Here is a 14,414-nt window from a genome sequence, read left to right on the forward strand (position 1 = left end):
TAATTTATAATCACTTTCGATGCTACTTATATTTAAAATATAATAATTACAATCGTTTTTGTTATTGTAACATTGTATATTATTATTACTAATTATTATTACTAATATTAAGCAGTAACAACTATAAAAATGGAGTTGTTAACCATAATTTTATTTTAGCATTCAATTATATTATAACAATTCACAAATACTAAATGTTGCTCTCAGAGCATTCAAATCATGAGATTTATTCTCCGAACGAGCAAGGAGCGAAAGGGTTCCGCGGTCGACTGCCGCCCGGTGCGCGGGCTAAACTTAAAATACAAAGTCAATCGCAGTGCCTGAAGTGTTACGAAGTTAATCCGTGTAGTCGTGTCGAGCGTGAGTTCTCTCGCGCGCGACAGATTGTAACGCTAACGTAGAACGATGTTTGGCTTAACCAAAGTGTAGCGCGGCATCCGAGCGTCAGGCGGCCGGCAGGGTAAGCTGTAGCGCGCATCGACGATTTATCCCCTATCGGAGAAGATTCGCGGAGACGTCTATTACATTTATAGTAGTCGTCGTCATACTGCAGTCAACCGGGATATCATCGCCGTTAATCGGGTTGAGGTTGCGTTGGCCCGCGACCTCGATTAGTCTGCGAGAGATGTGAGAGCCTTGTCGGAAAAAACTTTGACTTGGAACGTGCGGGATTCGCCCGGACGTTCTTCTCAAATTCTGCGATACCTGTCTGAATTTCCGCGAACGGGGGAACAAAGTACCGTTCACACTTTCGATGATCGCCACTTACAGTTTAATCAATTGTAATAATCCGCAGTTGTCACCGTTCGAATCGTGTTGTAACGGTTTAATTAAGCAGATAAGAGATCGAAGCGTTGATGTCGCTGAGTGATCGTGCAAGTGTTTGGCTGTGCAAAAGAGAGAAAGCTGATTAGGTCTGAATAGGAAGGCTGTGAATAGGCTGAGAAAAGAGGATAGGAAGGGAGAAAAAAACAAGCGAGAAAGAGAGAGAATGCGAATGAGAGTAAAGAATGAAAGGGCGAGAGGGCGTGTGAAAGAGAGAGGAAGAGCGCGAGGGAGATAAAGATATTAATCGAAGTCAGCGAAAGTATCCCCGGTATCCGCTGCGTGTATCGACGGATTAACGCGATCAGTCTCGCAATAGTCGTGACATACCGAGGACGATTCGGAAGCCGAATCGGCTCGACCCGCGCGTTATCAATCAGCCGTTTATTTTAAGAAATAAACGAAAACTCCAAAAACGTTTCTCATGTACAACAACAATAACAACAACAGCATTCATGGTCTACACGTGTCGGCCTACACGTGCCTCCCGACAACCTCGACAATCTCGGCTTTCGAGAGGACGTCGTCGAAACAGGAAATAAAAGAAAAAAAAAAGAAAAAAGATAAGATGAAACAGATTCGCGTACGAATACTGTAGCTAATTATATTGACACTTCGCTGCTTCGAGAAGCTGCAGTCTACCATGTATATATTTTCATTAATGTATGTATAATAAAATATATTCGAGACAAAAAATCTGTTGACCGTTATTCCGAGCGCATTATTCCATATTTCCATTACGAATAACGAAAAGAATTTAATCGTGAGAATCGCACCTGTGCAGTGGAGGGAGCTCGCGGAACCTGAGAAACGACGCTCGCCATTGTCTACCAAGGTCGAAGACACATGTGGCTATGAAGTCATCAAGGAACTGTTTTCCGTGTTCTTGAAAGGAGATTAGACGCCTATGCTTTTTTGAAAATTATAAAGACGCGATGGAAGTGAATTTTATCCTGAATTCAACGGAGTTGAAAGAAAATTATATTATTTGATATGTGTTTTATTGTTAATACCTTGGAATCTTGTTTTAGATATGAAAGAAATTAAATTATTAAGCGCTTAATTAAATTTTTGTATTGTAAATAATTAAGAACACGTTCTATTGATTGATCTTACTGCATTGTTCTGTCTAAGAATACGTCACTGTTCTACTAATGTGATTATTTTTTCGTATATGCATCTTTTTGCACAAAAGAATATTTACACATCATAAACACATATAAGATTGCTATTTACATACGTTTTTTGATGTGGCACAACCAAACAGCAGTGAAAATCGGAAATGAGAGATAGTCCAATTATAACGTTTCGGCGTAACATTAGATGATCTTTTACTACTTAACCTTACATGCTACGCCTCGCAGAATTAAGAAAGAATTAGATAACCGGAATTATAAACTATTAAGTTGATGCAAAAGAATAAATTTTTTTTTTATTTTTGAAATGGTTACTGTGAAAATGTTTAGTACTTATTGAATTATAACAATTATATGTTAAGATAGTGGTTCGTCAATTGAAAAAAAGAATTTGGCACGGTTTCAAATAAAGGAGACTGGAGGAGATTCGCAGCTAGAGTATGTAGTATGCAAATTGTTTTGTTTATATACTTATTGTGGAAAAAAAACCAGTTTAAGTGGGATCATAAAACTTTTTTTATAAAGATATTTATCTTCAATTCTCATTAAAATAGAACAAATATTATAGCTAAAAGAAAGAAAAAAATTGGTTTGAGAGATCACATAAAGTTTTAGACTTTCTTAAAATTTTCTTTTGACATTTTTTACTGTGAATGAATGAACTTACGTAATGCAGTATTTAGAATAAAGTTTCTTGCAAATATTCGATACACGGTTTTGTATAATAAAAGTAAATTTCTTTCTAAAAGTGAACTTAACAATAAAACAAACTTTATTTTTAAAATTATTAAAATGAACATATGGGAGACCAGAAGACTAAACAAATTCGTTAATTTAGTTCATAATATGTTCGTATTTATTTCATATTTTTACATTTGTTACGCATATATTGACTTACTTTAATATATAATAATTTAAGTGTGGCTGCGATAAATATCAAGTATATTTATATAAAATGGTTTTTTTCAAAGTTTAAATAAAATTTTTAACATTTAAATATTGTATAATTTCTTGGTTTAATACTCTTCACAGAGCATAGTTATATGTATTTTATGTAATGCTGATTTGCCCCGAACTATCAGCGCGCCTGGCCGGGGGCAGATACACAGTCATACTATGTGTTGTTATCTTAATTATTACTGACGAAACTATGCAATACCGTTTACAATATTGTCGATAGGATCAAAATGTAGAGAAAGATTGTTTCTATCATTGCTACATAGTACTTTAATTGCAACAAATGTTTAAAACTATGTATTTTATTTATTTTATTGAAATTCTAAAAAGTTAATGAACTTGCTCCGGTCTCCTCTATTTATTACCAAAATTTACCAGAAATATTAGAGAATACTTCAACGTAATTAAACAGAGAGATTTGAATAGTATATTCAACGAGTTACCTTTCCAAACACAACAAAAATCGTCATAACATCAAGATGATTCCAAAATAATGATTAAAAATGTTTGGTCAATTACGATTTATTTTGTGTTATTTTGACTTTTTCATGATTTGTTGTTTTGCTTGAACAAAAAAAAAAAAATATTTTGTCGATAACGTCATTGTACGGATTTCGTCTCGAGTGATACAATTTTACTGCATTAATGCAATGTAAGTTAGAAGTGATGACTCAATGCAGAGTCAAAACGATTTTTAATCTAGATTAACATTTTCTAAAAAAATATATAGATTGTTATTGCAGTAAATACTAACACTTTGCTTGATTTATTTGCCTAATTCAATGTATTTTAAATTAATAAATTGGTTAATACTCGCTACATATATATAAATTAGTTGACATGGAAAATGACCATACATTACACAGGCACACAAAAAAAGGAGCAATTCTAACACTGAATTCGTGTTCAGCACGTCAAAATACATAAAGATAGTCTAGAGGAGTATTTTATTCAGACAACTTCTTTTTGTGCGCCTGTGTTGCAGTTATATTATAATAATTGTAACCATATTTTCTCTAAATGTACATTCCGATAGACTTGACAATTATGCTTGCCAGGCATATTTGATAAATTTTATTGAAAGTGTGCTGCTTTACAAAAAAGATAGCAGCAATATAAGTTTACGTAGTTGTAATAATTATAAAGTTTTGATATGTAGAATTAATATATTAGGATATTGTTTAAAATGTGTTGCCTCAGATTTTTATGTAAGCTTTTACTTAATGTAAATTTCATTTATGTCGAATAAACAATTTTCAATTTAAAAAATGTGAGGCATTAGTTTTTGAACAATTCTAGTACAAAATTAAATAAACTTTTTGAGTTATTGCAACTAAAACGTTTTCCTGAAAATTAAAATTAGCGTTGCAAGTGAAATTTTTAATAGGAGATTGTTTAAGTTTTTAACACAACGTAACTTATAATTTTCGACAAATTATTATCTTGTGCAATACCAATTTTTGAAATAATTTTTTTTAGTTAATTATTATGAAACTTCAACAATTCATTCTTTACATATAATTCAATATAATATGGTGTAACAAATCTAGTTAGAAAATTAATTTTTCTGAAAAAATTAGATAGGTGATGAGAGTGTTACAGTTTTTCATATGCAATCTAGAAATATGTAAGTTGTTTGCGAACAGCAATTAATTGGAGCGATAACTCTAATCGATAGATTACTTCTGCGAAAATAAAGAATAATATTATCTATTGAGTTACGAAGAACTAACTCATTATGGGTTTCATTGAATAATAAGTTATCATAAGTGTAAAAATAAAATGATATTATTATATCGATAAGAACTGTGATAAGAAGAATTGTGATACTTCTTTTAATAAAGATGTAATCGTATCAAAGAGTCGTGAAAAATTCATCGAACGAGATAAGAGATTAAGGGAAAATCCAAATCCGTCATTCAGAGATACGATAGAATATCGTGCGCCAATTCATACCTGTAACGTTCATATGGCACGGCGACAAAACGACCGTGGTTATATTTTTAACTGTGTGTATATATGTCTGACCAATGCTAATTTCATAATTGATACGTTGCGTCTCTATTGTCTAAATTTATTAACTAAGCTTATAAATTTATTTCCGATGATTAGTTACAAGTTTATAACTAATGACAATCATAGCTAAATTAGAAAATACTCGAATGTTTGGACGTATTAAAATGTTTATGAGAAAAAGGTTACATGAAAAGAATTTTTTAATATTGTATTTTTAATTATTGTGCAATGTTGTTTTATCAAAAAAATGGAAAAGTTTACAATACAAACATATGAAAGAAGAAAGTATAAAAAGTAAGAAATAAATATTTTTATATATAAGTTTCTTCCAAAAATATATTTTAGTACTTTATAAGAATATCAATAATATACACCTATAAGTATAATACTTATTCTAGTAATAAATGTATATCTGATATAAAATCTGATAAAAAAAAATTACTGATGTAAAATCAATTATTCATCTAATCCAATTTGGTCTTATTTTAATATTTATATTGTTGTACTCACACACTTAATCTCATGCGATCGCTGACGAATACTCACGAAAAATAAATATTTAGATAATTTTCTGAATAGAAACTTTAATGCCCATACTCAAATACAACATGTCTTGTCAGACTTCAAACAATGGTTGCTTAAGATTACTTATTTTTTTGTTTTAATGATAAGATTTAGATTTTTTGTTTTATACAAAACGAAATTTAGTACATTATTTCGACCGTAATATATTAAACATATCAATGAATTTTTAAATCGCCTAACGGTCTACATCGGATCTTGGTGATGGATATAATTCTTTTCACTTTTAATTTTCTTAGCTTTATTTTAAACTGCGCGCCGACAGGATTAGTCAGACTTAAAACTAAGCTAAATTTTAATGCTCAAGCGCATTTTACAATCCCCCTCCCCTTCCTAGCTTCCCCGAAAAACTGTAAATTAATTTATTGCGAAAAATAATACTTTTTTTAAGAAAAAAATGAAGTGTAGCAATTCTGACATTGAATTCGGATTCAGCGGGTCGAAATATATAAGGATTGACTAGTCTAGTGGGCCGGACCAATCACTTTTTTTTGTGTGCCTGTGTAATTAAAATTTATAAATAAATTGTTTGAAACATGTTTTATCAAAAATAATATTACGTTTTATTATTAATATAAATATTGTAATTTTTATGATGATACTGATCAGAGAAACATATAAAATATAAATGTTGCTCATATCACGCACATTTATTAAACATACTATACATGCATACATGTATATATATACACACTAACACTAACTATTACTATATGTTAGTGGGAAACTTTATAAATTTCTTTCTGCAAATTTTGGAAACTGTATTAAACAGCGCGCGCGCTTTGCAAGAGAACTTTATATGGTGACAATTATATATCTATATATTACCCAACTCTGCTCTTATAATGTATAAAGATTTTCACATTCTCTATTTGTGAAATCATGTGTGGAAATTTATTTCCATGTTATATATGGGATATTTATATATATATTACAAACATATATGTATATATATATTTTTTTAATCATAAATATGTATTGAAGCTTATATTTAATTTTTCGTATAATTATATCGTCAATGATACTTTAAACAAAAAATTATTCAACAAATAATTCATTAAAAAACTATAATTACAAATATAATTACAAATATAACGTTATGATTAAATAAATGTAATTATTTACATCGTTAGCTTTAATATTTTCAATAAAAAAAAATAATAAAGTTGCGAACCAAATCAGAAACATTTCGAATAAAATTTTTGTGACACAAAATCACGTATTTATCAAGACGATTGATTTTTTACAATGTGTATCAGTAAATGTTCAATATACTATTTTATAATTGATATATCTAATCTAGTTTTCTTAAAAAAATTTGTTGATCACTAAAGTACTTATACATAAGTGGGGCAATACAATTAAAAACAAGTACATATAAATTCGCGTCAACGCGATTTCAAATCAGGCTTCGGTCAGTGGTCACACAATGACTTTGAAAATCTTGTGTTTCCTCAGTCTTCTGGCATTCTGTCATGGTGTGTGTACTTGAGTAATAACCCTTCAAGTTAATTGCTAATTATTTGTTTAACTACATACATATGATTGTGTTTTATATTATTTATTTATATTCGTGTTGTATTTCATATTTATTGATTAAAGTGGCAGTGGCGAAACTTATAGTTTTGGACTAGAACACAACGTTCCGATATGTGGAATTTGAACTATTTTTTGATATACATTATCAGAGCTACAAGTTTATTAAAAATAATTCACATTATGTACAATTTTCAGTACTGAATTTTGAAACGCAATCCCGTTGTTACCAAGTTGAAAAATTCGTGTTAGGCTAAATGATAACTTGAAGGTTGAAGTTAAATGCAACACTTAATTTTTGATATTATTTACATTATCTTAAATAATTTAAAAAGATTATACTTTTTATTTAAGACTAAGATAATATGTATTCTAATAATTGAAAAATATAGTTATTTTTTGTCTAGATATTTATCTAAATAATTTTATATAAATAACAATAAATACTACTTGTTTGCAGCTGGAGTTCTTCCGTTCTTTGATCCTAGGATCGTAAATGGGGAAGATGCTAAACCAGGCGAGATTCCATATCAGGTACACGTTACTAAACATTTATCTATAAAATTTATCTAATGAATTTATTATAAAAATATGTGGATACTATTATTAGAGAAAGGTCGCTAATACTTGCACTACTTTATTTTTGGACTATATTTCTAAAACAAAAGCTAAAAGTAATACTTTAAAAACACTAAATTTATACTAGCAAGTATCATCTTTCTAATACAGTAGTTTTCACACTGTTTCGTATTTTGCAATAATTAATGTTTTTGTACGACCAGTTTTATGTAACTGCTTATTGTTTATATATGCGTTTGAAAAAGACATTTTTTTTTAAGTAATATTTGGTTATTGCAACAAATGTTATCGTATGCATTAGCAGTCAAATTGGTATGACACCAACCCGGATGAAAACGTAAATCGGAGATTGTAAAAGCTATTATCTAATTAGTAAAAACTTTTTTATTTATCTAAACACATTATATTTTTATTAGTATTAATATAATAATTATTAATGTAATAAGTGCAATATTTTATTTCTGTAATATTCCATATTAATTTAGATAATCCATGTATCAGCGACTATTCTCTTTATATAACATGTTTGTATATAAGTATACAAATATAAATATTTCTTACTGTATTTAAAAAACATAAAACTATTGTGATAAATAATAAAATGTGTGATTTTCACAGGTTTCTCTTCAACAAAAAGCTTCTTCGTTTCACTTTTGTGGTGGATCAGTCCTGAACAATTACTACGTTATTACCGCAGCTCACTGTGTTGATGGGTAATATTATCATTAATAATATTTTTAATAAAGTAATTTCCATTTCTCTCTCTCTCTCTCTCTCTCTCTCTCTTTATATATGTATGTATTACATTAGTATATTTTTTTATTATATTTTTCTTATATACGAATACATTTATGTAAATATTATTTTCATGACGTAAGAAATGTAATATGCTTATTATACATTTCGATAAAAATTAAAGAAGTTAAATTTTATAGTGAAAATGCTAATGATATAAAAGTTGTTGCTGGCACCATTAACTTAACTCAGCCAAAATCGGAGCATAATGTCGTCAGAATTATTACACATGAAGAATATGATCCAAGTAATTCTTGGATTAACGATATTGCTTTACTGAAGGTAAGCATGACATAAATTTTCTTTTTATACAAAGAAATTGAAAACTTAAATCTGTTTATTTTTACATAAGAAAATTAGAATTAACAAATTGCATCTTTTTGTAATTAAAAATTATAAATTTCAAGCAGAAACTGTTTTTTAGGTGGATAGATCTCTTGAAAGCTTTGAACATGTTCCTCTGCCACCAAAAGATCACGTCGTTAAACCTAATGATATTGCTGTTGTATCAGGATGGGGCAGACTTTGGGTAAGTTTTTGGCTTTTTTAACTTTTTGAAGGCGCTTTTTAACAAAATAATCTATAAAAAATTTATGTTCTAAAGGTTTTGGAGAGCGCTGAATTTTTTTTTCAAAATTAAAAATTTTAAAGTTTAATAGTTTAACAAATAGATTTAAAAAATCGGATTATTATAAAACTTGCTAAATTTAAATATAATTTAAAAATATAAGAAGTAAAAAAAATAATAGTCTTTGATCAATAAAGCAGAAATTTGTGCAATCATAAATATTATTTGATAAATGTTATTTGATAAATGTTATTACTTATCACTTACAAATATTATTACGAAATTACAGCAAGGAGGACCAACCACTGTTAAATTACAACGAGTCAACATTCTGATCGCTGATCAAATTTACTGCAAATATATATACAACAATATAGGATACAATGTCCATCCCACACAAGTTTGCGCATACGATCCATCAATTGAGAAAGGATCTTGCCACGTAAGTTCTATTTAAACTTGCAGTTTCTATTACATTAATCCATCTTTTTCTATTTAAATTTTTTATTTAATTATTTATAAATTGAGATTTTCTTTAAGTATAATTGAACATTTTAAACCGCAATGAAAAAATTCAAGATTTAAAACTGGAAAAAACGCGTTGCTTTTTCTAGGGTGATTCTGGTGGTCCATTGACTGTCAATGGAAAACTCGTTGGATTAGTATCCTGGGCGAATGGTTGCGCCAGTACCAGCTATCCCACCGTCTACACACGTGTCTCCTCTCATTTGGATTGGATTAAGAGTCATACAGTTTAAATCAATCCCACTTGCTGCCAATTATGACTCGTACTTTATTTTACTTTGTGTATAATTTTCTAATTATTGGTTCATGAAACTAAAGAAGAAAGAAGTTGAAAAAAACTAAAAAAGATGAAAACGATCTAGAATTGTACATACATATATGTGAATGAATGGCTTAAATTTTTATTTGCAACTGTATTTTTTGCACCAGTTCAAGACAGTTCGTAGTCAATTTCAAATTTTATACAATTTGTCAGAATTTCAAGCACTATTTTTTGCAATGTCTTCACCGAAAAAAGTGATTGTTGGGACTATTTTCTCTCAAGGACGGAGTCTGTATTGTTCGACGCTCTTGCTCTGAGCTCGTGCTTTGAGCAATGGGTGCTGAAATTGCCCTTGAAAGAAGATAGAGTCCGCATTGGTCGACAATCAAATTTTAATTTTTGATTAGTGGGTGCTGGGACTATCTACTCTCGAGAGCACAGTCCGTATTGTTCGACGTTTTTGCTCGAGCTTTGAGCAATGGGTACTGGGACTGTCCTCGAAAGAAGATAGAGTCCGCATTGGTCGACAATCAAATTTTAATCTTCGGTCAGTGGGTGCTGGGACTATCTACTCTCGAGAGCACAATCCGTATTGTTCGACGTTTTTGCTCGAGCTTTGAGCAATGGGTACTGGGACTGTCCTCGAAAGAAGACAGAGTCCGCATTGGTCGACGATCAAATTTTAATCTTCGGTCAGTGGGTGCTGGGACTATCTACTCTCGAGAGCACAGTCCGTATTGTTTGACGTTTTTGCTCGAGTTTTGAGCAATGGGTACTGGGACTGTCCTCGAAAGAAGATAGAGTCCGCATTGGTCGACAATAAAATTTTAATTTTCGATCAGTGGGTGCTGGGACTATCTACTCTCGAGAGCACAGTCCGTATTGTTCGACGTTTTTGCTCGAGCTTTGAGCAATGGTTACTGGGACTGTCCTCGAAAGAAGATAGAGTCCGCATTGGTCGACGATCAAATTTTAATTTTCGATCAGTGGGTGCTGGGACTATCTACTCTCGAAAGCACAGTCCGTATTGTTCGACATTTTTGCTCGAGCTTTGAGCAATGGGTACTGGGACTGTCCTCGAAAGAAGATAGAGTCCGCATTGGTCGACGATCAAATTTTAATTTTCGATCAGTGGGTGCTGGGACTATCTACTCTCGAGAGCACAGTCCGTATTGTTCGACGTTTTTGCTCGAGCTTTGAGCAATGGTTACTGGGACTGTCCTTGAAAGAAGATAGAGTCCGCATTGGTCGACGATCAAATTTTAATTTTCGATCAGTGGGTGCTGGGACTATCTACTCTCGAGAGCACAGTCCGTATTGTTCGACGTTTTTGCTCGAGCTTTGAGCAATGGGTACTGGGACTGTCCTCGAAAGAAGATAGAGTCCGCATTGGTCGACAATCAAATTTTAATCTTCGGTCAGTGGGTGCTAGGACTATCTACTCTCGAGAGCACAATCCGTATTGTTCGACGTTTTTGCTCGAGCTTTGAGCAATGGGTACTGGGACTGTCCTCGAAAGAAGACAGAGTCCGCATTGGTCGACAATAAAATTTTAATTTTCGATTAATGGGTGCTGGGATTATCTACTCTCGAGAGCAGAGTCCGTATTGTTTGACGTTTTTGCTCGAGTTTTGAGCAATGGGTACTGGGACTGTCCTCGAAAGAAGATAGAGTCCGCATTGGTCGACAATAAAATTTTAATTTTCGATCAGTGGGTGCTGGGACTATCTACTCTCGAGAGCACAGTCCGTATTGTTCGACGTTTTTGCTCGAGCTTTGAGCAATGGGTACTGGGACTGTTCTCGAAAGAAGACAGAGTCCGCATTGGTCGACAATAAAATTTTAATTTTCGATTAATGGGTGCTGGGATTATCTACTCTCGAGAGCAGAGTCCGTATTGTTCGACGCTCTCCATTGAAATTCGAGCAATGAGTATTGAACGTTAAAGGAAATGTATCTAGAGTCTTCTAGAGAAAAGAATCCGTATTAGTTAAATTTGAAATACAGTTATATACTTTAATATTCGTATTTTTTATATTTTTGCCGTTGAAAACTTGAATTTAAAATAAATGCTCTTTCGATAAAAAAAATGTTGCTAACTAATGTAAATGTAGAAAATATGCAGAAAGTTTGCCTGTTTCTTCATTTTTTACATAAAATACCAATTTAATGTTTTATGAATTCAATTTTGATTATGCAGAAACGCATTTTCTTGACAATATTTTACACGTAATTATGTAATATGCGCTTGTTTAAAATGTATCATTGTATTAAAATGTATTGCGTATATTTATATATTGTAAAATACATTCTTATTGTAGAGGAGAATTCAGACTTTGGCAGAAAAACAGACACCAGAAAAGTAGAAAACAATCAGAAGACAATGAAGACGATATGTGTGAGTTAACAAAATAGTAGAATACAGAAACTAATGATTACCAAGGCGAATTCTGATTGTTTTTCTGCTTTTCTGTTTTTTGGTTTTCTGCCAAGATCTGATCCCAATAAAATAGTTATGTGACATCCACGTGGAATCTACGTGATTTACATGGATTACGAGGATGCAGGTTCTTTCACAAATTATCCACATAGATGCAATGTTCTTTTTTCACCACTGCATCGAATTCTTTTATTCTTGAAATATCTATTAAATTTTCTGTGGATATATCTTAAGAAATATTTATAGGAAATTTACATGGATATTTCGAACATAAAAAACTTTGTGTGGTGATGTAAAATAAATGTTGTGTCCACGAGAATAATTTGTGGATAAATCTGCATGTGGAATTATTTGTCTTAAAAATTAGAATTGATCAAAACATACTGCATTTATCGTAATGTACATAATTTTTAAGGGATAATCAATTTATGAATATTATGATTTCTGTATAATAAAGAGCAAAATAAACTTATATTAAATAAGATTTTATATTTAATTATATTACTGTACAAGTGTGCAGCAAAACGGTCTCTCTAAATTTTCTAGAGTGAAAATCTTACTTAAAATAATATTAGGTAACACACCGAGTCATTCAAATTGGAGTTACTTTCCCATCTTTATAGAGTGAATTCCTTCACTCTTTATCAAGAAGTGAACATTTTCACTTTTTATTTTGGAAAGAATATTTTCTTGGAGTGAATATTTTACTCGTAATTGGAGAATCACTTTATTGTGACTGCGCCGTACAAGACACATCGTACGTTTGTCTGTCAGTTAATTAGTGCATGGTGTCGCCGACAGGCAGCTTAATCTTTGGGAGTAAGATGCAGCCGACGCGCTATATAAAGATCACCTCGGGAGTAAGATGCAGCACAATTAAGACAAGCAATAATTTCTTTATTACAAAAGAGTTAAACTGCAGTATATTAGTGCGCCGCGTACTAATTGGCGCAGAAATGCCCGATGCAAAAGAGTATTCCCAATGAGGAAGACGACCGTCATTTGATATTTTTATGATTTACACATTTTAATTGGGTAAACGATTCGCTCCAAAAAAAAGTAAAAGGTTTACTCCAGTCGAATAAAAAGTACACATATTGAGCGAAAAATTCACTTTTATAAGAAGTAAAATGTCACTCTACTTTGAGTGGTCGTATTTTCACTATCACTTAGAGTAAAATTTTACGCTTTAGTGACATTTTACTCTAAGAAATTTAGAGAATACGCGTATATTACGAGGATGTTTCTAAAATTCGTAAAATTTCTATGTAGTTTTTACGTCGAATTTATGATTAATATAAACTAAAGGTAGACGGATCCTTTCGAGAGCGCCGGGTAAAAACCGCGCAAAGCGGGAGAAACCGTAATTCAACTGATTCCGTCAGCCGCAACTGCGTCACGATGTCGCGAATGAGCCAAACCATAGCCGAGCCATTAGTCGAACATTATCGAGCGTGACCAAATTTGATTGAACAACGGTAACTATCCGAGCTATCCCCTTACAGCAAATTTCACACATCCCCTTCCTCGTCCTCAACGGCAGCTAATGCTGTTTACCTTACAAGGGAACCTCGTAAACTCAAAAATTCAGATTTTAATGAAACTTGGCATAAATGTAGAGGGGGGGTAAATATATCTCTTAGAGATGCTCGATCGGATTCGCAGGCTAATTGTTGCCGCGATAACGATCCTAACTTCTCCCAACAACAGTCTCGGGAAGTCTCCCCGCCTCTAGTGGCAGTTCCGTTGTCGGCGAAGGCGCAGAGGATGAAGGAAACAGAGGAGCCTTCGACGGACAAGGTACCGACGTCGGCCTCTGTGACTTATCCTGCCTTTGAGTAACTTGCAGAGGAACAGACGGTCACACATATTGACTGCGACATTGCATCAGGTATGTCTCCTTGTCAACTCAGTTTTCTCTCGATTTCTCTTTACTGGCAAACATGAGACATAACCGATCTGTTTTCTCTAATTTTTGTATAGTTCATGCCTCATCTAGCTGCAGCGATGAGAGACGTCCTGCTACCAATATGATATCCTTCGCCAACTTTTCTGGCACAACACTTACGGAATCTGAGATTCCGGATAATCCGGAAACCGCTCTTGCCAGGGAGCTTTTTGGGGGAATAGAAGCGTCCCGGATATCTACGACCTGCAATCCGCTTATTCTACAATCAATTTCTCGAAGCTGCC

At 32.4% G+C, this 14,414-nt stretch overlaps 1 protein-coding gene across 1 annotated transcript; it reads left to right on the forward strand.

The window, feature by feature from the left end:
• The first annotated feature begins 6,887 nt into the window (after window positions 1-6,887).
• On the forward strand, window positions 6,888-11,801 carry LOC105834881 (chymotrypsin-2). The gene is made up of 7 exons (XM_036282369.1): window positions 6,888-6,994; window positions 7,513-7,586; window positions 8,250-8,344; window positions 8,567-8,708; window positions 8,851-8,955; window positions 9,284-9,436; window positions 9,609-11,801. The coding sequence occupies exons 1-7, from the start codon at window positions 6,946-6,948 to the stop codon at window positions 9,750-9,752; spliced, it is 762 nt and encodes a 253-aa protein (XP_036138262.1). The 5' UTR covers window positions 6,888-6,945; the 3' UTR covers window positions 9,753-11,801.
• The last annotated feature ends 2,613 nt before the right edge of the window (window positions 11,802-14,414 follow it).

Source organism: Monomorium pharaonis, chromosome 2, assembly GCF_013373865.1.
Source record: "Monomorium pharaonis isolate MP-MQ-018 chromosome 2, ASM1337386v2, whole genome shotgun sequence".
Lineage (NCBI taxonomy): Eukaryota > Metazoa > Arthropoda > Insecta > Hymenoptera > Formicidae > Monomorium > Monomorium pharaonis.